The sequence below is a fragment of the Pezoporus flaviventris genome, unplaced genomic scaffold, assembly GCF_033815535.1.
Source record: "Pezoporus flaviventris isolate CSIRO_AGI_PZ_B2104156 unplaced genomic scaffold, CSIRO_AGI_Pfla_v1 ptg000004l, whole genome shotgun sequence".
Classification (NCBI taxonomy): Eukaryota; Metazoa; Chordata; class Aves; order Psittaciformes; family Psittacidae; genus Pezoporus; species Pezoporus flaviventris.
In genome coordinates, this window is record NW_026892552.1 from 993,604 (window position 1) to 1,019,599 (window position 25,996).

General features: G+C 42.4%; 1 protein-coding gene across 4 annotated transcripts; it reads left to right on the forward strand.

Annotated features, from left to right (window-relative positions):
- The first annotated feature begins 412 nt into the window (after positions 1 to 412).
- On the forward strand, positions 413 to 25,148 carry RGMB (repulsive guidance molecule BMP co-receptor b). 4 transcript variants are annotated; one of them, XM_061445374.1, is made up of 4 exons: positions 413 to 731; positions 2,330 to 2,443; positions 3,288 to 3,799; positions 15,824 to 16,646. In XM_061445374.1, exons 1-4 carry the CDS (start codon positions 578 to 580, stop codon positions 16,487 to 16,489), a joined length of 1,446 nt encoding a protein of 481 aa, XP_061301358.1. In that variant the 5' UTR covers positions 413 to 577; the 3' UTR covers positions 16,490 to 16,646. The 4 variants fall into 4 exon arrangements, 2 of the variants coding, with proteins under 2 accessions (XP_061301358.1, XP_061301359.1); XM_061445375.1 differs by lacking the exon at positions 2,330 to 2,443; XR_009741871.1 differs by lacking the exons at positions 2,330 to 2,443; positions 3,288 to 3,799; positions 15,824 to 16,646 and adding exons at positions 21,405 to 23,150; positions 23,287 to 25,148 and having other exon boundaries at positions 626 to 731.
- The last annotated feature ends 848 nt before the right edge of the window (positions 25,149 to 25,996 follow it).

Consider the following 25,996-nt stretch of genomic DNA (forward strand, 5'->3'; position numbering starts at 1 on the left):
ACTCATGTTGCCAATCCCCTCGGGGGGGACCGCCGCGGTTGGCAGTAAGCGTGGCCGCGTCCGGCTGGACCGGGTAGGGGAGCGGCTTATTGAGCAGCGCCCCGCAGGGCAGGAGGCAAGGCGCGAGGGGGCGGGCCGTCGTGGGGCTCGTCGGACAGGCCGGACAGGCAATGGGTGGAGGCGGCCTTAGAGGGGTGGAGAGTCGTGGGGGGTGGGCACAATACGCGGGAGGCTGGTGGGGTGTTCGGGGATGCAGCAGCCGCGCCCGCGTTTGCCTCCTTCTTCACTCCCCCTCCTTCTTCACCCCCCCTCCTTCTTCACCCCCCCTCCTTCTTCACCCCCCCTCCTTCTTCACCCCCCCTCCTTCTTCACCCCCCCTCCTTCTTCACCCCCCCTCCTTCTTCACCCCCCTCCTTCGCCCCCTCACCGGTTCCTTCCCTTTGTGCGGGTCTCTTTCTGCAGCCATGCCGTGCAGCCCCGCGCCCGCCCCGCTGTGTGCCAGCAGCCTCCCCTCGTCTCCGCGCCATTGAAGAAAGAAGAGGAAGCCGCAAGGAGGAGGTTGCCCGCCTGCCGCCTCATGCCACGGCCCCGTCCCGCCGCCAGTCTGGGGACCTGCATGGATGGGCATGGGGAGAGCTGGGCCTTCCCCGCCGCCTGTGCTGAGCCGGCGCGCCGCACGTCGCTCGCCGCCGTCTGTCTTCTCGCCACCCTGGGGCCACTGCTGGGCTCAGGTACCGGGGCGAGGGGCACCTTGCGGGTGGGAAGGGGAAAGCAGCGCTGGAAGTGATGGGAGCGAAGCCGGGCTGTGCGGCGGCCTGCCTCAGGACACAGGGAACCGCTGTTGCTTTTTTGCTTCAGGTGGAGCCAGCGTTTGCCTGGCAGACTGTAAACCTTGGGAAGGAGGTGAAAGTTGCCCCGCACACTGGAGGTGCTAGCTGAAGTGGTCTCTGCTTTCAACTCGGAAGTGATCTGAAAAGTTGTATTTCTGTGAAAATGTTTTTCTCTAACTTGAGCTCTTTCGTATATTTATAGTCTTAATGAAATAAATTCTAGGGAGAAGTCATCCCATTTAATCAAGTCGCTGTTCATTCACCCCCCTCTGTACCAAGAGCGTACTAAAAGCAGCAAGCAGATTACCTGAAGTTGCAAGGAGTGTGCAGGAACAGATTTATTAGACTATTTAATAACTTGACTTACCTGCTCAGCTAGACTTTTATGTGATTAAAATATTATCACAAATCATAACTGAAAGGAAATACACGAAGTTTTGATGCTTTGACAATCAGGCTCCTGACCAGTGTTGCCTGTGTCATTTTGCTTGGCACGGTTTTTTTTGTTCGTGTATCTGAAAACCAGAATTCGATTATTCCCCTCACCCCACCCCGTTCTTTTGCAAAGCTACATGTCACTTGAGCAAAGATGAAGTGAGAAATATATTGCTTGTTCATTCATGGTCATGCTTGGTTTTAGGCTAGAGCCTTCCTCCTTCTACTCTGTTGCTTGGGATTTTGATGGGAGATTTGTGTTAGCTACGCATCGCTGGCAAAACATGTTGCCTTTAAATTCGTGGTTTAGATATTCAGGGTAAGTCATGTGAGTGCTGACTCACAGGAGGGTCAGCTAAGGGGGAAGCAAAGAAATTGCTAGTATCTAACCTTTCATCACTGGGAACTGTAGAAAGTAACTGTATTTTAAAATTAGAAGTGCTACATTACTATTCAGTCCATTTTCCACTCCTGGTGTCTCAGGAATATTTTAAGTAGGCTGCTAAGTGAGAAGTCAGGCTGGACCCATGCCTGTTTTACTTAGAGGACACACAAAGCAAGTGGGAAAAGGAAAAAAAGGGTTTGAGAGGAGGGAAAAGAATATCTGTTAGGTATTTTCTCTATTAAGTATCCCAGGAATCCCAAAGATATTTCCATGTATCTTTGTAAGCATTTTTGTGGTGTTCAAAATCTGCTTTATGACAGTTAAAAATTATACATTAATATATGCACAGCTGAATTTTATAGGTTATAAATTAACAGATAAGTGCAGCATTTTTCTAGTAGATTTGAGTATTTTGCTAGGCACAGGGTTTTTTTGTTTGTGTATCTGAAAACCAGAATTTGATTATTCCCCTCACCCCCCAGGCTATTGGATAAAGTCTTGCACATACTTTTCATGAAGGTCCATTTTCTGTTAAGGCTGTTCTCATGTCTTTGGATGGGAAGGAATATGATCTCTCATTTGACTGGGGTACTCCTAATTTTAACCCCTGTGAAACATGTGGCTGTTGTTTCCTTAGTGCAGGGTGCAGTCTCATTTTTTTCTGCTCCTTCTTCTGTAGAAATTACCTGCAGAAGACTGTTAACTGCCAGTGAAAATCTGGAAGGATTTCAGTTCATGACAATGAGAGCTGTGGAGGAGAGGGCTGTAAAACTCCAGTTTGCTTGCTGGGATGGTAATTATGCCTTTTTCTGTGGGAATCAGCTGACCAGATAAGGTATAACTGTTTTGTTCATGTAAACTGAAGTGTGTACCTGTTGTCCACATCTGATAAGTAGTAAAGGTTTTTGTGGGGAGAGTTTCTTTGCTCCTAATCTTACTATTGAATTGCCCTGTAAGACATACTGCTATTGCAGTGTATGGATTCCTTAGCTGGCAATATGCACTTCAGACAGCTGTGGGTTTTCTTGTTCATAAGTTGCAGAAGGCGAGCAGTGAAGCTTATAGCTATGGCAATGCCAGGGAAATAAAGCAGACTTAATTTATGGCCTGCCTGTTTCCCTGCCATCCTTCCCCCCCACCTTGTTTTGTAGAAAAGAAACTTTGGTTCATTCAGTCTGTTTTTGTCTGAACATATATTGCTTGCTGCCTTTACCACGTTCTTCAGAGGAGTAGGTTTCTGTTTAAAAGTTGAGTAACTTGTGTAAAGCACTGAAAGACAAAATGGAGGCTTGCTTATTGACTAAGCAATTAACTTAAGCACAGAATTGCATCATTACCTTGATATCTGGAAAGAAAGGCTGGGCTCTTGCTTGGCAGGAGCTAGTGCTTTTAATTTTCATCTAGACAATATCAAGTAACAGTTAAGTCGTGCATGGGTCATCTCAGCCGTTGAGATAGTCTGTATTGCTATCTCTCTGCCTCTCAACCCCTTTTTCTCTATTATATGGTGTTTCATTAGTGGATGAGCACTGTAAGTTGTTTTCAGGTTGTTTTCTACAGTGTCTGTGGGTATGTCATGGGGTGTTGCAGTCTAAGAGGTTTGTTTGATTTCTTTCTGACATCTGTTTCGTGCTTAGGTTATGGCCAGCTGCAAATGCCTTGTCGAATCCAGAAGTGCACCACTGATTTTGTATCCTTAACTTCACATCTAAACTTGGCTCTTGAGAGCTTTGATTTGGAGTTCTGCAAGGCCCTGAGAGCATACTCTGCCTGTACCTATCGCAATTCCAGAGTATGCCGTGGAAACCTAGTTTATCATTCTGCAGTGCTTGGGATCAGTGACCTCATGAGCCAGAGAAACTGTTCCAAAGATGGACCCACATCACCCAGCAACCCTGAAGTAACCCGTGATCCCTGCAATTACAGTGGCCACCCAGAAGCCAGAGAACATCAGGGTGGGGAGAAGACTGATCCCCCTACTTACCTATTTTGTGGCTTGTTTGGTGATCCTCATCTGAGAACGTTTAAGGATCACTTCCAGACATGCAAAGTGGAAGGTGCTTGGCCTCTCATAGACAATAACTACTTATCAGTGCAAGTGACCAATGTGCCTGTGGTAGCAGGATCCAGTGCTACTGCTACAAGTAAGGTATGAATTGTTCTTAAGCGCTATGCATGCATGCTGAAGTGAAGAACCAAGACAGTAGAGTAAGTCACTTAGCCCTTAACAGTTAAGAAGTGTAGTAGCTTGAGAATCTTCTATGCAGTAGTCTAAGAAAGTAAAACTATTAGTCCCTTCTGAAAATGAAAACTTAAAATGAGTCACTTTTTTCTTTATGCTCCTCCCCAGCACAAGCAAGTCCTGTACATATCACAACGTAAGCCTGTAATATTTATGTTTAAGCCTTTACATTTAGCATTGTAATGCTTTAAAACAGCTCTTGGACTGCAGCATCTGTGACTGCCTCTGCACTATGTAGAAGTATCAGGCAAGGAGGAAGGAAAGAGTGTAAGTCTTTGCTTTTCATTAATTCTCTAAATTGTGTAGCTGTAAAGGTAGAAAACAGAAAATACTGAGTAGCACAACAGTTGAGGGCTCAGAGAAGAGACAAGAAGGGGAACTGCTGAGAATTGAGAGGGGGCAACAAAAAAATTACTTTGACAAATGGTTATCAGAACATTTAGTATCTTGGGTTTACTAAAGAAGCAGCAGTCTGAAAATTATGCTCAGAGTGTCCCTGTTCAGACTGGCAAGACTTAACATTACTCCTCTCAGCCACTTGAGGTGGCTAGAGGAGTAATACCTATTTCTAGTATTGATAACTTGTACCGTTTCCTTACCTTAAGAAAAGTACTTGTCTCTTTCTGCTGAAGGCAGATAGCAAGTGTGTCTTTTTGAAAAAAAAAAGGCAGTGTAAAGCATGTGCCTGGCTAAGATGTGCTTAGATTTTTCCTCTAGGGCTGAAAAATGCTCTGAACTTTTGGAGGCATCTTTCTTTAAGTAAAAGAAATTACTTGAACATGCAGTTGAAGCTGATGTTGTCATATATCTTGTTCCCTTTTTGGAGTGAAATGGCCTTTTTATAACTGTGGAAGTGTAGCTCTGGCATTCACAAGGTAGGTCATGTTATGTGTACACAGTTTGAAGACTATCAGTATTTGAGAATTTTCACTGTTTTGTTAAGCTCAGAAGTAGGTTGGGTTTTGGTTTGGGTTTTTTTTTTTTTTTTGGCTAGATCAGGAGCAGAGGGTGCTGATCACAGTAGGTTAGAGCCTGCACATCCTCCAGGGAGATGACTGTGCAGTGATAATTGAAAATCAGTTTTGTTGTTTCATTCATGCTGGTTTCTGAGGTACTGACTAATGTCAATGTTTGTATGACTTAGGTAAATTTTTGCATTTGCCAGAGGCTGGACTTACAGATTACTGAAATTCAGAATTGTCTTTTCCCAACCTGTGCCTGTTCCAAGAACAGTCTGCATTGTGAATGACATCTGAAGGAATACCAAATGAAGAGAATGAGTCTAACCTGAGTGAGCTTTGCAAAAGAGACTTGGGTCCATTGAAATCTGCTCCAGTGGCTACTTAAATAAGCACAAGAAAAAGCTGCATTTCATAATCTGCAGTACGCTTTTATTCTCAGTTTTGCTAAAGTCTTGTGGAGTGTTCTTCATTTCCTGTTACTGGTAGTACTGGAGGAGGAAGTCAAGAGTCATTTTGTGTATGAATTGTGTGGGTGGCTGGTGTCTGATTGTAATAGGTAGGTAATGATCTTACTCTTAGCCACATTCTGAAAATGATTGACTATAGTAGCATGTTATGCTGGTATATGTTTCCTCAAACAGATAACCAAGAGGAGAACTTCAGGAGATGTATGTCTCTATGTGCATTTAAAAGGCATACCTTCTGTCTTTATTCTCAATGTTTTTGTGTCTTTCTTTGACTTGTCTTTCTGGAAAAAGTGGTAATACATTTTTTTTCTCTGTAATAGTATTTTAACATCCTTACTTTTGCACAAGTACAGCTAAGTGTGCAGAAGCAATTAAATAAGATACATGGCTTAGGGTATTAGAAATGTATGTGTTAATAGCTGTTAGATGTTGTAGAGTCCTTGAGGGTTTTTTTTTCTTTCTTTGCCAGGTAATCAAACTCATCAGCACCTGTTTGTAGGAAAGTAAGGTTGTTCGAATATGCAAGTAACTTAGCAAGATAAGTTTTAATAACTTAACTTTCTGAACTCCTTCATTTCTTTATGGAGCATGCTGCTACAGAAAAGATACAGAAAAGGCTTGTTAAACTACACTGCTACTTCTAGTTTCACTCCTCTAACATTTTTCTCTGCAAGTAAGCCGTTTTGGTTGTTGTGGTAGACTGTCCACTGCTGGGTGTACTTTCCTAATTTCAGCCACAGGTTAGCTTAAGGCACCTTTAACTGCTCCTTAGAGAAGTTTAGTGACTTTAAGCTGTGTATTACTTTTTCCATAGCTGAGAACATGCTAATAGTTTCCAGAACATTAACCATTGTTAAGTCTCACAGCTTTTTCATTGTGGATATTTGACATAGGTGCTTAATGGGAAATGATGACAAAGGTTTATGCAGAACTTATATTGTGCAGAAGCCGAAGCAAATGCTAGCCTACTTAACCCACTCTAAAACAGACCTAATGAAAGCAAAGACAAGAACAGCAGAAAATTCAGATGCTCCTGAATGCACTTTTTTAGGGGAAGTGATTTAGCAGACTATAGGAACAGAATATTTAATCTTCAACCCATCTTCAGTTGTGCTTTTGAAAGGGACATACTATCATTTGCCCTTGCAGGTAGTTACTGCCTTCAAATTTATCATAGCTTTCTGGTGTATCAAGCTTTAAGAGAATCTGCAATGAGGGGGGCATTATGTGTAAAGTAAGTTGCCTTCTATCCAAAACTTACAAGACTGAATAACACCTACAGTCTGAGGGCTATCCAGTAAATTCATAACGGACAAGAGAGAAGGAGACTTTTAAGAAAGAATGTGAAGAATAAGGGTATGTTTTCTACTATGCCCCACCCTATCTGGCAGGAATGTATGAAGAGCAGGGAAACTCTTCTTTTAATTCTTTAATGGGAAGGATACATCTCTTGTGGGATTTGTGTATTTATTCACAAAATACTCTTGGCAGTTTGTCGGTGTTTTGCTTATTTGTGATGGTAACAAGGTCTCTTTATTCATAGTTGTCCTGGGTTCAGCAGTAGCAGTCATTTTTCTCCTTCTTGGTAGCTGGTGTAGTGCAGTGTTTTGACTTTCAGCTTGGGAACAGAGCTGATAGCGATGTTTTGGTTTGGCCAAGGACTTTGTGAGCCTCATGCTCTGCCAGGGAGGAGGGGAAGCCAGGAGGAAGCAGAGACAGGACACCTGACCCAAACTGACCAAAGAGGTATTCCATACCACAGCACATCATGCCCAGGATGTAACTGGGAGTTAGCCGGAAGGGCTGGGAGACTGCAGGGTTGGAGGAGGTATCGGTTGGAGCTTGGTCGGGCTTGGGGGGCGAGTTATCGGTCAGCTGGTGCTGAGGTGTTGTATTCTCTTCCCTTGTTATTTCCTTTATCATTATTATCATTGGTGGTAGCAGTAGTGATTTGTGTTATACCTTAGTTACTAAACTGTTCTTATCTCGACCCGTGGGAGTTGCATTCTTTTCAATTCTCCTCTCCATCCCTCCGAGAGCAGGGGGAGGGCAAGAAAGGGGGGGGAAGTGAGCGAACGAATTACCTGACTGGGTTTAAACCACGACAGTTCTTTTTGGCGCCCGAACAGGGACACGAAGGGTTGAGATAACGACAGATCTGACCGGATTGATAGTCACTCATCACAATGACGATTTATTGGCTCTCAGAGTTGTTTCTCTTGATCTCGCAGCTTCAGAATGTTGTAACTTACGTAGAGCCGGTATTTGCTGTGTTAGTGTTTATCAAGTGTGGGGCCTGGGCTAAGGTTCTTGTCTCACTGTGCTTTATGGCAATGACTTGTAATACGGGCGGGCTCCAGCAGCAGGGTGGGACGGACGTGGCCGTGGACTTGGACGTGGCCGTGGACTTGTACCTGGCCGTCCGGCTGCTCTTCACCGTCCTGGTCCTCGCCCTACTCTCCATCTTCGTGAGGCTGCGGGGAGCCGAGGGGAAGCGGCCCCGGGAGCCGGCGGCAGCCGAGCCGGCCCGGGAGAGCGGCCCCGGGGACCAAGCGGCGGCGGGAGCGGGGCCAGAGGCCGCGAGGGGACGGCTGCCGGTGGAGGAGGTCGGGGCGGTCGAGGAGAGGAAGTAGGCGGCTGCCGAGCAGCGGGAGAAGGCGGCGGAGGAGCCGAGCCCCCCGGAGGAGCCGAGCCCCGCGGCCGAGCCGAGCCCCGCGACGGCCGAGAGCATTCCGCGGCAGCCACCCGCCGAGCCCCAGGAGGATGCAGGAGACCACGCAGCACTTCCCAGCAAGGCAGAGGAGGAAGAGCTGGACTCAGGGAAGCTGGTGGTGGGAGAGCCGGCAAGCACAGCAGCTACACCAGCCCCAGTGACAAGTACAACAGCATCAACTGAGAGTTCTGAGGGTTTTGAATGGCCTTTGGGTATCCTTGGGACCTGCCTGCTGATTGTGATGGGGATCAGCATGTTGGCACACACACAGAGTGTGTTCTACCCACAACCATTTTGTCTGATCTCAAAAGTTAAGCAGAGTCAGGTTTGGGTCTTGTCTGGGATTAGACGACAATATAGGGGGACCAAGAGGTTTTCCCCAAGGCTGGACAGTCATGAGTGGCAGGGTGTGTGGGACAGTATGGGCAAGTATCTAGTCCACTGGGCCCCTCCAGTGCTTTGGAAGCGTCGGAGATGGAAGGCAGCTGTATGGAGTCCCCAGCAACAAGCTGCAGAAACTGCTTAAGGGGACAGTGAATTATTTTAAACCTGGTGGGCCCATGGCACTTCAGGCCATCAGAGCAGAGATGCAGCATACAGATGGACTCATGATCGAGGGGTGGACTTAGCAATGGACATTATTGCCCAGGTTATTCACAAGTGTGAACACTGCACACAGTCTCTCCTGCTCTGGAAGACTGTTACAAGAGGTGGAGCCTGGCATCATGGACCAGATGGAGGCAGCAGCTTTATAGGGACTGGTCCATGCACTAAGATAAGAGTGCACTGAGATAAGAGTGATGGTATATTGAAAATGTGGGATCTGAGCATGACGTGAATGGTATGGAATAAGGGGTGGATAATGTCCTGGGTTCAGCAGTAGCAGTCATTTTTCTCCTTCTTGGTAGCTGGTGTAGTGGAGTGTTTTGACTTTCAGCTCGGGAACAGAGCTGATAGCGATGTTTTGGTTTGGCCAAGGACTTTGTGAGCCTCATGCTCTGCCAGGGAGGAGGGGAAGCCAGGAGGAAGCAGAGACAGGACACCTGACCCAAACTGACCAAAGAGGTATTCCATACCACAGCACGTCATGCCCAGGATGTAACTGGGAGTTAGCTGGAAGGGCTGGGAGACTGCAGGATTGGAGGAGGTATCGGTCGGAGCTTGGTCGGGCTTGGGGGGCGAGTTAACGGTCAGCTGGTGCTGAGGTGTTGTATTCTCTTCCCTTGTTATTTCCTTTATCATTATTATCATTGGTGGTAGCAGTAGTGATTTGTGTTATACCTTAGTTACTAAACTGTTCTTATCTCAACCTGTGGGAGTTGCATTCTTTTCAATTCTCCTCTCCATCCCTCCGAGAGCAGGGGGAGGGCAAGAAAGGGGGGGGAAGTGAGCGAACGAATTACCTGACTGGGTTTAAACCACGACAGTAGTGAACAAAGTTACTCTGTTTTGTGGTGTAGCTGAAAATTGAAACTCTGTTGTTCTATTTTTGACCTTGTCTGATGTGCTTATGCCCCTTGGCATAGGATCCTATGGCCTTTCAGTTGGAGAATGAAGAATCATCACTAAGTAGCAGGGAAACTGAGTTAAACCTTTTCTTTCTGATGGGTTTTCTGTATGAGTTTTGGGTAGGTTACTGGAATTTTTGTCTTATTTCCTCAGCTATGAAGACCTACCCTCTTCTGAGAGCAGTTTGTGGATTTTCTGAGGATAAATGGCTATTACAAGGGGTGGTATGGAGCAGGTAGGAAGGGTATTGTATACTACATTAAATAGAAATGGCTTTTTTTATTTGTTTATTGTGTGCTTTATGTGGAGGTGTGCAAAGTCTTTATTGGGTTTCATTGCAGTGACAGGTGTTCTGGATATCACTACTGTAGTATCCCTGAATAGCAAATAAGGCAGAGATGCTTGGGCTTGCCTATGGAAAACTTTGCTTCTTGTTTGCAGTATTTGGAAATGGAGTTTTTCCTATCTGCGTGTTTCACAGTGGGTAGCTTAAGGGTGACAGTGAGTGGAAGGACAGAGAAGAAAAAAACCCACAGAACTTCTACTGTAGTGAATTTTAGTAATACTGCAGCTTTGAAACCGGGAATTGGTGATATTATCAGAGTAGAGGAGCATTGGGTCTAATGTTCTTTTTTTCTGGAGTCAAAATCTCTCTTGCAGCATGGTTTCTTTTTTTTGCAGAAAATCACTGCGGACTGAGCAGTGTTCTTAGTCTCCTTTAAGGAGTATTAAAACATTTGTCTTGCAGTTAGCATTTAGTTGTTGTTCTAAGTAGGATCATCAGGTAACTGATCATACATGACTTTTTTATTATTTTTTCCATTTTTATGGACATCCTACCTAAGCTAAAGATGAATTTGTCTTTACTTCTCAGAAGTAGTACATACTAATGTTTTGTTGGGGGACTGTCATGGTTTAAGCCCAGATGGAAACTCAGAACCACACAGCCACTCGCTCACTGTCCCCTTTCCTTACCCCCCAAACTCTGTGGATATATGGATGAGGGGATCGACTTCACCCTCAGTAAGTTTGCAGATGACACTAAGCTGGGTGAGAGTGTTGATCTGCTTGAAGGTAAAAAGGCTCTTCAGAGCTATCCGGACAGGCTGGATCAATGGGCTGAGGCCAGCTGTATGAAATTCAGTAAGACGAAGTGCTGGGCCCTGCATGTGGGTCACAACAACCCCATACAACACTACAGGCTTGGGGAAGTCTGGAGTGGGTCTGAAGAACAATGATGAAGCTGGTGAAGGGATTAGAGAAGAAGTTTTAAAAGGAGAGACTGAGGGAACTGGGATTGTTCAGCCTGGAAAAAAGGAGTCTGAGGGAAGACCTTACCACTCTCTACAACTACCTGAAAGGATGTTGTAGCGAAGTGGGTGTCAGTTTATTTTCCCAAGTAACAAGTGATAAGAGGTGATGGCCTCAAGCTGTGCTAGGGAATATTTAAACTGGATATTGGGAAAAGTTCTTCACCAGAAGGATTGTCAAATATTGGCAGGTTGCCTGGGCAGTGTTTGATGTATCATCCCTGGAGGTGTTTAAAAGATGGGTAGATGTGGCATTTAAGGACACGGTTTAATAGTGGACTTTGTAGTGTTACATTAATGGTTGGACTTGGTGATCCTAAGGTCTTTTCCAGCCTAAATGATTTTGATTCTATAAAATGCATAGTAAAATCCTAACATACAGTCATACATACAGAACTGTAATTACGTTATGGTGGTAGTGAAGACTAGTATGAGGAATCAGGGTTAAAAGTGTTGTTATAATGCACACAAGCCAGGCGCCTTCTACAAATACATGAAGGTTTTCTAGGAACTTCACTTTAGCACCTCAGTAACACCATCCTTGTATGTGCAGTGGGATTGAAGTAATATCTGTGACTAGTACACTCAGTGAGAATGATGTTTCTGGCATTAGTAGGAGTGGGATTATGAAGTCCAAAATTAAATATTTCAAGTGCAAGGAGTTGGTTTGTTTGTTTTGTTTCAGAACTCTTAGTATAGCTAGTGTTTGTTTATTGTTCCAGAGACTTAAGTGAAGATTCAATCTCATTTTCATCTTTTAAGTTTCCTCAGTGCAGTAGCTTAAGAGCTTTATATGTGAGAACAAGTTTCAGACACTGATACTTGAAAAAGTATCCCAACCTTTCTACATCTGAAGACTCGGGCATTTGGATTTGCCTGTACTAAGTTTAGAAAGGCTCGTTTCTAGTCCGTAAAACAGTGATGCATGAGCAGCTTTGCAGGGATGTTCTTAAAACCCAGCCATAGAAGAACACTATAGAAAGCACTATAGGTACATGTACACTTATTAGACATGTTACATTTGTTTGAAATAACCTTTTTTACTATTTAATGCTTTCTTTTACCTTGACAACTTAAAAACAGCTTTGCTGTTTAAAAAATGAAAGCTTTGACGTGAAATTTGCTTCATATCCTTTTGCAACAAGCTGTTGAGTATCCCTCAGTATCAAGGTGTGAGACTGAGGCAGGAGTGGATAGTAAAAGGACCTTACAGAACTCTGCTTTTCCTGATCTGTCCTTAGATGCATTAGATGGATGTCACATAACAGAAAACATAATATCGAAATCTAGTGTCTTGAGCAGCAGTGTTTAAATATGAATATGTCTTTGGAAAGTCTTAATGGTCTCTGTTGATTCTCTGGAGCATCTTGCAAAGTATGTGGAGGCCTTTACTCTACTGAGTCATTTAGCCCTCATTCAGCATGCAATGTTATTGCTATTCTTGTCTTACGGTGAAGGCTTCTGTTCTTCCTCTCTGTCTCTGAAACTGTGTGCATTTTGTTCTTGCAGAGGAGGGAGCTTTGGAGAGAATAGTTTGGTGGCTGCTTCCTGATATATTTTGTTATGCGCCTTGTTTTAACTCTTTTATGAAGTAGCCAGTACTGTGTCTCATTAAAACCATTACCTCTTTTTGACTCCAGAGCTGCTCAGGTGCTAAGCAGACTTAGAGCTTTACTTCTGTTTAAATCATTCTTTCCTTGCAGAGCAATGAAAATGTGCTTGAGGAAGCAGGAATACTTTGAGCAGGCTGAGATAAAAGTCTATTTCCTCAAAAACTGTCCTGATTTACTGCATCAGGGTTTGGATTATATGCAGGAAAAACAATTACTTGACAGATCTCAGGTTTCTCTTCTCTGGGTTGCTGAGATTACATCACTAAGCATAGAGTTGTGCGGTGGTCTTTACAGGAACGAGGCCACTTGTGCTGTTGTTTTTTCTTTGTTGTAATCAGTATATAGCTAGCTTGAGATCACCTCTACTAAAGGAACTTGGTAAACTGATCTCTGTGGACCACAACTAAGCTTGACTGTCTATGCCCAAAAATGGAGAAAATGCACAAGTGGGCACATACTACATCAAAATAACATCTAGTGTATGTGTGTGAGAGACAGAAAAACTGACAGCATCAAACAACTGGGACAAACCAAACATTGAAAGCTAACAATATACTGTTTAGAGTGTGTCTGTGTATTCCAAAGGAGAAACTGTTGAAGTGGAAAGAGGGAGATGGAAAGACTTTTTGTCTTGCACATCTGCTATAGAGAGGTGAGGCTGAGGAGGGTAAAGGTTTTATTCAGATTTTCTGGAATCAGCTGTTTGTTTAAACTCTAGATTCTACTTCAGAGCAGAGGGGCAGGAAGCAAAAGTTGTTATGCAGAAGTGTGCTGGTTAACTGAAGTGAAAATGTGAGGTTGCTATAGAGTAGATATCAAGGCAAAAGTTTAATATTAAATTGAAAATGCCTTCTAATGTATTTTGGAGTAGTCTAAATCTTTTAGCAGATTGATTAAATCATATACTGCAAGTAATTTTGATCAGTCAGGGATGAAAATAATGACTAAAACACCTATTTCTGGCGCAAAATCCCCTTTGACCATTTCAAGGAGTCGCTCCCCTCTGAAACTGTAAAGGAAGTAGCATACCTGTTTCCAGTATTTATTTATCTTTGTCGGTGACATGGGCAGTGGGATTGAGTGTGCCCTCAGCAAGTTTGCTGATGACACCAAGCTGTGTGGTTCAATTGAGACACTGGTGGGAAGGGATGGCATTCAGAGGGAACTTGACATGCTTGTAAGGTGGGCTGATGCCAACCTTATGAAGTTTAACTGTGCCAAGTGCAAGGTCCTACACCTGGGTTGAAGCAATCCCACGGACAGCTACAGGTTGGGCAGAGAAGAGATTCAGAACAGCCCTGCAGAGAAGGACTTGGAGGTGTTGGTCCATGAGAGAATGAACACGAGCCAGCTGCAGTGTGCGCTCACAGCCCAGAAAGCCAACCATATCCTGGGCTGCATCAAAAGGAGCATGACCAGCAGGTCGAAGGAGGTGATCCTGCCCCTCTACTCTGCTCTCGTGAGACCTCATTTAGAGTATTGTGTACAGTTCTGGTGTCCTCAACATAAAAAGGACATGGAACTGTTGGAGCAAGTCCAGAGGAGGGCCATGAGGATGATCAGGGGACTGGAGCACGTCCCGTATGAAGATAGGCTGAGAAACTTGGGACTCTTCAGCCTGGAGGAGAGAAGGTTGCGTGGAGACCTCATAGCAGATTTCCAGTATCTGAAGAGGGCTGTAGGGATGCTGGGGATGGACTATTCATTAAGGACTGTAGTGACAGGACAAGGGGTAATGGGTTAAAACTTAAACAGGGGAAGCTTAGATTGGATATAAGGTGGTGAGGCACTGGAATGGGTTGCCCAGGGAGGTTGTGAATGCTCCATCCCTGGTGGTGTTCAAGGCCAGGTTGGACAGAGCCTTGGGTGGCATGCTTTAGTATGAGATGTCCCTGCCCATGTCAGGGGGGTTGGAACTAGATGATCTTAATGTCCTTTCCAACCCTAACTATTCTATAATTGTATGATTCTATGTGATTCCTCATTATACTTTTTATTTTAGAAAAAGCCATTAGACACTACAAAATTTGTCTGCAAGGCAGCTTAATGATTCCCTTCAAGTAAGACTGGAGGACCTACTCTTTCTGTTGTGGCTTATTCAAAGAAATGTAAAGGTTGAAAAGGCCAGTCATAATCTTAAAAGAATGAGTAACTGTTTTATGCTCCTGATTTTCTGTATTGGAAGTCAGTCTTCAGAGGTGTGTTTTTCAGTCTTGTCTCTCCGTGGGCATATTTTCTAGCAAGAGTGGGCTGGAAGTGTCAAATCTACCAGTTCCTGGGACAGATGGATTCAGGAGCCTTAAACAATTATTTGACTAGTTATTCTGCTTGGTCATGTATCTGAAGTCTCACTGCCTGCTGTGTTCACGGCTGATAAAGCACTAAATACATCAGTGCCTTTCAAGTAGTCTCGCACAACTAATCCTGCAATGCATGCAACAAGTGTACCACAACATGTGTACCCAGCAAAGGTGATACAGTCACTGCAAATGGAGTGATGAGAATATTGTGAGTGGGGGAAGCTGAGTTCTCTTGTACCTTTGTGTGATTTTGCAGAGTCTCATTCTGATTTTGCCATAGTGGCTACCTCGCATTGTCGGAATTACTTAGCAGTTAGCTTCTCTGTGACTGCAGGATGCATTCCAAAGCATTAAGAAACCATCAGGCAGGAGGGAATTGTGATGCTTAATTAAATAGAAAGCCTTTTCCTTTCCTTTCCTTGCCATATGCTAATAGTCTTACTTCCATGCCAGCCTAAGACCAACAGGTTCAGGCTGTAGGAGAGAATGCTCAAGGAGACACCTTATAGTAGCCATCCAATACCTAAACAGGGCCTACAAGAAACCTGGAGACGGACTTTTTACAAGGGCCTGTAGTGACAGGACAAAGGGGAATAGCTTTAACCTGACAGAGGGGAGACTGAGATGAGATCTTAGGAAGAAGTTCTTCCCGGTGAGGGTGATGAGGGCCTGGCACAGGTTGCCCAGAGAAGCTGTGGCTGCCCCATCCCTGGCAGTGTTCAAGGCCACATTGGACGGTGCCTGGAGCTACCTGATCTAGTGGAAGGTGTCCCTGCCTGTGGCAGTGGAACTAGCTGATCTTTAAGGTAGCTTCCAGCCCAAACTGTTCTGTGATTCTATGATTTAACAACTGCTATCCTGTAAAACATTGTTTCAAGCATATATACTGACTATTTTCCTGTAGATATGAGTTGGGAACAGCTATCAAGCTCTGAGGCAGTGGGTGGTCCTAGATATGTTTGGTTGCAAAATGGAAAAGGGATTGAAATACGTTTTTTTTTCTACTAACTTCGCCTTTTTTTTTTTTTCTACTTCCCCTCCCACCCTCACCCCCCAGATAACTATTATCTTTAAATCGTATGAAGACTGTACAGATCAGAAAGTATATCAAGCAGTGACTGATGACTTGCCTGCAGCTTTTGTTGATGGTACAACAAGTGGAGGTGATGGGAACACCAAGAGCTTGCGAATTGTGGAGAAAGTCAGTGGCAAATACATCGAAATGCATGCCAGGTACATTGGAACCACAGTGTATATACGCCAGCTTGGGCACTACCTAACACTGGCCATTCGCATGCCTCAAGAGGTGGTTATGGCCCATGAGGAGAGCCAGGATCTGCAGCTGTGTGTGAATGGTTGCCCTTCAAGTGAACGTATCGATGATAATGGCCACTTACCATTGCCTGTGATGGGTCACTTGGTCCCTCAGCATGGTTCTGCTCATCCCCAGTCAGTGTACACACTGGAAACTGCCACCACTAAGTGCCATGAGAAGATGCTGCTGAAGGACGTATATTTTTACTCATGTGTATTTGATCTGCTCACCACTGGTGATGGTAACTTCACAGCTGCTGCTCACAGCGCTTTGCAGGATGTGGAGTCACTGCACCCTAGAAAAGAGCACTGGCATATCTTTCCCAACAGTGAAGGTGGGGGTGTGGACAAGGGTAACAAATTCTTTGTTGGTCTTGGACTTGTGTTCTTGATCCTTGTGTTTTTGTAGGGCTTTTTTGTCTATAACAAAGTTTTGAAATATATATATTGTCATAATATATTGACTAAATATAAGTATATATGTATATACCGTGTATATGAAGGGATGTTTTGTCTTGAGACACCCACCAGATTGTACATACTATGTTAAATATTTTCATGTGTGATTGCTGTAGTATTCTTTGTATCTGTTTTGCAATTGATGAAATATTTTATAATGTCCCTGCATTGGGTCCCGATAGAAAGCACTTTATTTTTATATATGTTAAATATTTGTGTGTCTGAGTATGTATTATACATATAAACATGTTCATACAACACTCAGTGCTACCTCTAAGTACTACTTAGTTTAACACAATTTTTTAATGGGATTAGTTCATGGGGTTTTTCTATCATTTCTCTTACTCCAGAGACAGTATGTCTCTTGTTCTGTAATGGCATTGGTGATTTGCTGGGCTTGCTAGTTAAAATCAATAAGAATGGAACTATATTCTGTCCCTCAACCAAATGGCTATCCTGTCTTTGGAAGGAGAGAGTAAAATGTTTCCCATTAGCTCAAATGACAATCTTGGATAACCTGAATTACAGAACTGTAATTCTGACATTTCTTAGTTTCATGGCATGAGTTTCAAAAGAAGAAAAGGAAGTGAGACTTGTAATGAAACTGTTGCAGCTGTCCCTAACCTCAAGGGTTGTCATTCTCCAAGATGGACTAGAAAAATCACAAGCCTGAAATCTGCCCCTTGCTTGGGTGCTAATCTTATCTATACATTCAGAAGGAGAAGGGCAGTGAGAATGCAGGCTCTGACTAATTTCACTGAAGAGCTAGGAGGAGAATGAGATTTGGTGACCTGAATGCCTTAATCTGCTGCAAGGAGTGGAAGTTTTAATTCATTCTACAACAAACCCAGCTCCAAGTCATGTTTATTTCACTCTTTAGAAACTGTTCATCAGAGACTGGACAGATACATTAGAAGTGTTATCTGAATAAGACTCAGATAGCACTTGCCTTTATATGGTAAACTTTGTCTAGTGTTTGCCTTGGTTGGAGGGAGATGGAGTTTATTTACAGAATTAAAGCTCCTAGTTTTTATGAAGCCTTGATGGGTTAGGGACTGTTGACTGTTAAGGCCAGCAGCAGTCTTCTCAAAGAAACTAATTAATTCCCTGTCTGGGTGGGTAACTGCATACAGGTGTTACTCTGGGAATACCTGGGATGAAAGTAGTCAGAACTGAGTGGAGGCTGAAAGTAAAACTTTATTTTAGACTTTTATTTTATTTGCAGCTTGTTATGTCTGATGACACTGTTTCACATGAGTCAGACTTGTGGATAATGTGGCCCCTGCACCTTCACATAATGCTGGCAGGCTTCTCCTTCTTCTGTGTGGATTGGATGAACTTCCTCTTCAGTGCTCTGAATTTAGAGTTCTCATGGCTGAAAACTAGTGGATGAACCTAGTGTTGCTTGCAGTGGTGCATATACTTACTGGGCAGGCACCATATAGTAGTTAACTTCCTCTTTTCCTGGATCCTGTATGCATATAAGTGTGTATGCTATATATATATATATGTATATGTTTATACTAGTATTGAGTTGTTAGCTTCTCAGATGAATAATATTTTGGAACTGTGGTAATTCCCAGAAAGAGTTTTCAATTTTCTTGTTCCTTCTGTGGGATTTCTTGAGAAAATGTTATTTGCACATGTTCATTCTTGAAGTCTTTAAGAGAGCTTTAGTTAATGCCAAACATGTGGTCATTTTGAAGCTAGTGAATGGTCTCTGGAGATAGCTTAAGCTTCCACAGGTCCTCCAAGTGTCTGTGTTGTAGAAGGCTACACATGGTTTTCATGCTTGGAAACCCCACAATGTATCAGTCTTTGCCAAACCTTTTAGATGTGGTTCATGAATATACCAGTAAGTATATGCTTGTGTAAAAGAGTGGCTGAGCAGCTTATAAATACTTTAAATTATTATGAAAGAAGAATAAAGTTGCCTTCTTTGTTGAGGAACATCTATAATGTGGTCTTAGTGACCCCTGGTAGGGTACAGAGAAATTTGGAATGTGATCTACATACTGGACAGGGAATCTATGAATAAAGCCCTAGTTTGTCTCATTAACTATCACTTATTGGGTAGGAATGTGCTGAGCATAGTCATTACACTTCCTTGCAGATGCTTGTTCCCCTCTGCTATATAAGCTGTGTAGTGAAATTCATGAGCAGCAGCTGCAAACCAGGCTGGTACACTGGAGATAGTGTCTGGGAAAAAAAACAGCAGGAACCATCCCCTCACGATCCCACTTGCACAGTTCCTTCACAGTGTTTGCAGAGATACTTGAAAGAGCTTTAACACAGTGATCTGATATTGCTGCATCCATCTTGAGAGGTGTTATGAAAATCCTCTTTTAAAGTTACTGAAGAACTCTCAGACCAGAAGAACCCAGGAAGAGAAAATTACTTGCTGTGATTTTAATTAGAACAACTGAAGAAGAGCTGGTGTGTTAAAAGAATAAATTACATTGAAGAGTCCAAAAGATTACAGAACTCTGTATAACAAGATGGTCTCCTATGTATATATGGGAGTTGTAGTATTTTAGCTGCAGGGCTGATCAAGCAGTATGAATTAAAAGTGCCCTGACTTAAAACCAGTCCTGTCAGGTACATACCCAGAAAACTAGACCTAATAAATACAATTTTGAATGTTGTTTTTCTAAGCTTGCGTTGTAGCTAGAATTTGAGGTATATATATAGAACAATCTTATGTGGTAGATGCATCACTAAATGCTTTGTGGAAATAACTATAGGAAGCAAAAAGAGCTTTAAATACACGTTTAGTATATGCAGGAGGATCCCTTCATATCTGTAAGAGCTTACTTTCAAAGGTGGTAATCTACTACCACAAGCTCTGCAGAAGGAAATACAGCATGATCCATCAGTATTTTAATGCAACAAATAGTAAGCTATTACTGATACTATTACTTGTCTTTAAATTGGAGAGACATAAATTTGAAAATGGACCACCTTGTGGATAAAGAATTGGCTGGATGGCTGCACACAGAAAGTTGTAGTCAATGGCTCAAGTGTTTACACAGAGAATGGTGATGAGAGGTGTCCCTCAGGGGTCAGTATTGGGACCAATCCTGTTCAACATCTTTGTTGGTGATACAGACGGTGGGATTGAGTGTGCCCTCAGCAATTTTGCTGATCTCACTAATCTAGGTGGTTTGGTTGATAACACTGGAGGGAAGGGATGGCATCCAGAGGGACCTTGACACACTTGAGAGGTGGGCAATTCCAACCTCATGAAGTTCACCCAAGCCAAGTGCAAGGTCCTACACCTGGGTTGGAGCAATCCCAGGGACAGGTACAGGTTGGGCAGAGAAGAGATTCAGAGCAGTCCTGCAGAGAAGGACTTGTGAGTGCTGGTTGAGGAGAAACTGAACATGAGCCGGCTTCAGTGTGCGCTCACAGCCCAGAAAACCAACCATACCCTGGCCTGCATAGAAAGGAGCATGACCAGCAGGTCAAAGGAGGTGGTCCTGCCCCTCTGCTCTCCTGAGACCTCACTTGGAGTATTGTGTACAGTTCTGGTGTCCTCAACATAAAAAGGACATGGAACTGTTGGAGCAAGTTCAGAGGAGGGCCATGAGGATGATCAGGGGACTGGAGCACGTCCTGTATGAAGGTAGGCTGAGAAAGTTGGGGCTGTTCAGCCTCAGAAGAGAAGGCTGCGTGGAGACCTCATAGCAGCCTTCCAGTATCTGAAGGTGGGCTGTAGGGTTGCTGAGGATGGACTATTCATTAAGGACTGTAGTGACAGGAAAAGGGGTAACGGGTTAAAACTTGAACAGGGGAAGTTTAGATTGGATATAAGGAAGAAATTCTTTCCTGTTAGGGTGGTGAGGCACTGGAACAGGCTGCCCAAAGAAGTGGTAAATGCCCCATCCCTGGCAGTGTTCAAGGACAGGCTGGACAGAGTCTCAGGTGACATGGTCAAATGTGAGGCGTTCCTGCCCATGTCAGGGGGGTTGGAACTAAATGACCTTAAAGTTCTTTCCAACCCTGACTATTCTATGATGCTATGATTCTATACTGTCTGTGGTTTGCTGTTGCGGTGGATATTAGTGGCTTATTTAAAAGGTGATTTTAAGTATTATTAAGCACTTTGAACTAGGTTATTTCCTAATACTGTTGCGTTCTTAACAGTAGCTGTAGTTGTGTAATCTGACAGCTTCCCTAGGAAGCATGTCAGAAAACTGAGCAGAGTATCAGGTGCTTAATTGTTCATTTTTGCATGTACATACACTCCTAAATAAGGGTATTATAAAAGGAAATAGCATGTTCATATCAAACCAAAAATAATTTTTTCTCTCTTCCTGGAAAACCTGGCTGGAAGAATAATCTGCATAGAGGACCTATTAAACGGAACACAACCTGAGAGAGCGCAGGAGATCAACCTGGCTTTTGTTCTAGAGGTTGAGTTAGGACCTTTCAGTAGTTCATTTCCTCTCAAATTGCTGCCGTACTGCCAGAAAATAGATCACCCACTGTTTACATTCTCTTACTTTAGCAGTATGGATACTGTGCATTTGTTTTATGGTTTTGAAGATGTTTTAGTGGCTCTTTGTTTACATGCACCCTGAAGTGCAGCAAGCAGTGTTGCAAGCTTTGCACTGCCTAATGAGGGTTTTGTTAGTGGACATGTTCTGAAAAAAAACAGTTTGCTTTTGGCTTTCTTCTATTTTGACAGTTATAGCACAGTTTCAAATCTTGATTTTTTTTTCTTTGCTTTTTTTTTTTTTTTTTTTCACATGAGTACAGCTACAGTACTCTACATTGAAATTTACCTGCTTCATGTTTGGGGTTATTTTAATTCCTGCCTGTGTCTTGACTGATATAAACTGTTTTCCTTTCTGTCTTTTTAGCTATTCCAGCTAGTAAAGAGTGCTGTCTACACAATGCCTAGACACTGCTAGTAATGACTCCCTTTTTTTGAAGGTATTATTTGTTGTTTTCAACATAAGCATTCTGTGTTGTGCTGCTAGTTCTCTCTATATTAAAAACAAAGATTGTGTGGGTCAGTGTTGTTCATTAGATTTTATCATCATTAGATTTTATCATTCTTAGATTTAGATTTTTAGATTTTATCATTCTTATTAATTTGCTTGTTTTGAAGAGCAACATAGCCACAGATCAAGTATGCAGGTAAAGTTTATTGTGATGTTGATGTAGAACAATTCCATCTTATCTGATCCACAATTCTTTTAATCTGTGTTTGTAAATTTCACTTCACTGAAATGAAAAGCTGCTGATCATAATTCAACTGTGAACGGTATATTTAAATAAATAAAAAGATTTATTACAGACTTCAAATGCATGCAGGGGTATGTATCAGAACTGATAACTAGATATAAAAAGGACTTAATGTATGTGGAGTCCAGTAACTTTTATGGGAATTATTTTAATAACTACTACAGTTTTGAAGCTTAATTTCCACTTCTATTCTATACCATAACAGTAGAAGAATAACCCATTACATACACAATCAATGACAGAACATGTCATTGATTCTAGAATGTGCTGAAGGCTGGGTCTGCAACAGATTTTGTATGTCTAGTTGGTGTTTGAAGTGTTTCAATCTTAAATTGACTTACACATTAAAGCCTTCTCAGTTTGAACCAAGATGTATCTTTAGGATCTCTACTTCTTTCTTCTTAGTCCAGTAAAGTCCCTGAAGAAACCTGCAGTTTTGCTACTAGGCAGAGAAAATGAGTGCAGTCTTGAAGATTCTATATGCTCCCTAGCCAGATTCATATGTTCATCTTCCTGGTTTACTTGCAGGCCTTTTTTGGCAGACACTTGTCCTGCTCACTCATGTTTTGCAGATGATGGTGAGTTGCTTCTAGTGTAGTGGTGGTAAGCGTCCTGCTGGAGTATGGGAGAGGCAAAGTTAAAATTCCTCCTCTGCTTCAATTTTTCACATCTTGCGAGAATGCCAGTGCCTTAACAGCTGGGAGCTATAGTCAAATATATACAACTCTGTATTGCTATAAAGTGATAACTTTATACAAACAAAGTCTTAGGTGCCTTGAAAGAGATTGGAGGCATACTTTATGCTTGAGAATTATTTTGCCTGAATTCTGTAAACTAAGTTCGTAGGTCTTCTTTCTAGTTAGTGGAGTAAATGGCAGGATTGTAGGTTGGGTTGAATTGTCTTCTGGAGGTGCCTACTGATATGCTTCAATACAGAGGGGACCCAGGCAGCTAATTTTTAAATAGCTAAAGTCAGATGAAGTTATTCCAACCCTGATGGGTACATTCTAAATTCCAGCCTAGGTTCCTATTCAGGGACTACCTGTATTTGCTAGATGCAAGACAGCTGACCCAACATTTTGTGCACAGAATCACATCTATCTCCCAGTCCTTACTGATAGATACATTTAGGCCTCTGAAAGCTCAAACCTGACCGTCTTGCCCTTGTCTGTATACTGAAACTCTCAACATTTGATTTTTCTGAAATCATACATAAAGAAGGCAACAAGACCACCCCATCCTTTCTGTATTGGTTTCCTCCCTCCCAGAGCATCTGGGAATCAGCAGGGGAATGACACAAAGAAGAAGCAGGAGTCAGAAACAAAGAGGAAACAAGAGATGGAGTGGAATCATAGTGGGTAAGGCTTCTAATCTTAATTTTGGTCTTTAATTCTCAGACTGTTTACATTTTCCAATGAATGACATAAAATATATAACATAAATCTGCATAGGAGCAGGTGCTGTGTTTTCTAATTAGTGTGGTTTATTTTTTAGGCTGTCCTTAGGTGTGTCCTTTGCTGCCATTAAGAAAAAACCTGTATTTTGTTGTGAAGTTAACAGTGCTTCATGTTCTCACTTTCCTACACTTCGAGATTTTCTACCTAAATCGAAGATATTCACAGCTTGGCCTTCTACACATGGATAATACCTATTCTGTTTCTGAGGTTATGTCAAGAAAACCCTTGCCAAAGCCACATAGGAAAATAAAAGCAACAACCTTGAGATGTGGCAATCTAGAGGCAATGAAAATGCCCATAAGATTGAATCGTGAAGGAAGACAAATACAGAAATGTATTCTCTTGGATGTAGGGAGGAGATACCACTGAGCTGCTCAGACCTTTGAAGCCAGGGGATATGGTGGGCATATGATCAAAAGCAAATATTTAGAAAAGCAGTAAATTTTAATGTAGAAAATTGAGGCCCTTCAGGTACTACCAGATTAGGCAACAGCTGTGCGCAGGCTCTGAGTATTGAATCTAGGTGTCTAAATTTTTTAGTGGTTAAAGGCTATAATCCCTTTAAATTAACAAACACCATTTTTGCAGATGAGCTAGATTTTGAACAGCCACAAATCCATCAGACCTGACAATATGCATGCCAGGATTCTGAGGGGTCTGGCAAATGTAGCGACTAAGTTGCTCTCTCTTGTACTTGAAAAACCGTGACAGTCAGGTGAAGCTCCTAGTGACTACACACTACATGCATGTAGAGGTACTCAGTCACAGTGATTTTCCAGAAAGGGTGTGCAGAGATTTTGCCATCATGCAGTCATCTATACACATTTGTGTGCGTACAGTTGGGGTAGGCCCCTTCTGCCCTATTTTCCTGGCTGTAAGGTCTCTCTGTATCACCCTGCAGTCTTTGCTTGTCAATCCAAGCCACAACTTGATTGTGAACCATCATTTCCATCCCTTGCTGTTCCTAGCTGAAAGCTCTTCTTACCAGGTTGGCCAGACTTAACAAACCTGTCAAGATGTTTAATTAATTAAGAGTTTAATTAAGATCAACCCTAGGGGTTGCACAGTGCTATCATGGTATTATCCAAATCCATGGTGAAAGTTTCACTTTCTTTATACGTCAGTTGAGACATTGATTTTAAATATCTCTTAAATTCTATGATGCTTTGCTTCTCTGTTCTCATCCCTCTTTCTGATGCTGTAAGCCTTCCTAGAAGTACTAATTTCCAACAATAAAGTACATCAGAAATAGTCATAATGACCTGCTTGTATTTGTGCCATAGTGGTAATTTCAGAATTATTGTTCTTTTGGTGTGAAAATGGGCTCACTTTATAGTCTAGAAAGATCTGAAACTAATTGTATCTACCACCTAGTTCTCAATTTTTCAGTTTCGAAATTCATTACAAGATAACTCCATGCTGGAACTCAGAGTACAGCTAAGTTATTTCACATACAAATTAAGAGAAACACACAGACCGTAGGAAGCATGAAAATCTCACCTGTCAAATTGAACTACTCAAAAAGCTGAAAATACGTACAAAAGAAATCTTATGGTTAATCTTAAAATATTTAATATCTAATTAACAATAAAACACTCCCAGTACTTCAGGAAAAGAAATTATCCACAATAAAAGCACTCAGGGTCCTGTAGTCTTTGTAATTGCTGACAATTACGAGTAAGTTTAGAGAAATCATCACTTACTACTTACATGACCGCTCATGCAAATGTAGATTTCTTTTAACCATTTAGGTATTAAGCTTTCACAGGCACGCAGTCTTAAAAGTGGAAACGGTGCTCCGAATTTTCCAAGGGAAGCATTGCTGTTCAACGTAATCTAAGTTCAGCTCCCTCTAGTGACTCCAACTGCTGCTTTGAATACCTAACAAGAAAAGGAACATTTCCACCCCGATCTTCTGTTCAACATGGAAAATGGAACCCCAATTATAAAAATACATCTCTATCATATTGATTGAATAGCGGAAGAAAGGAGAAAATAAAGTGTAACCTTTATTGTTACAGATACTACATCATTTAAAGTAAATTTAAAAAAAAAAAATGAGCCCGCACTTAGTAAATAAGCTTTTGCACTTCAAGCAGTATTTTCTGGTTAGCAAATAGCGCAATACTTTCTGCTTACTCATAAAAACCTCACCAAATTTCACTTTCTAAAATCATTGCCAAAGAAGTGGTAAATGCTCCTTCCCTGGCAGTCTTCAAGGCCAGGTTGGACAGGGCCTTGGGTGACATGGTCTAGAGTGAGGCGTCTCTGCCCATGACAGGGGGCTTGGAACTAGATGATCTTAAGGTCCTTTCCAACCCTAACTATTCTATGATTATATGATTTTAAAAGGCAAAGCCAAGAGCAGTTATTAACTAAAAAATAGTCATAGAAATAATAAAGTGCTTGAGAGATATGAAACGTACAAGGAAGCATTTACAGTAGCTGCCATAGGGCTGTTTCTTGGTGACATATATGAAGGGAAGAAACAATAATGAAGAAGAAATGAGGATAATTCATCAGAACCTGTCTCTTCAGGTATGTTCTGCTTACTTAATCAATCCACAGCATTGAATAATTAAATTGTTCAGTCTAGTAATTTTTACTGAAGTGACAGAAAAAAACAATTATTTTAATATAATGCAGAATATTCAGTGCAAATTGAGAGTACCTCACTATCTCATTAAAGTTCTTAATTGATCAGCTAAAAGCAAACAATGCCTAAACCAGCTGGTACTATGGCAGAT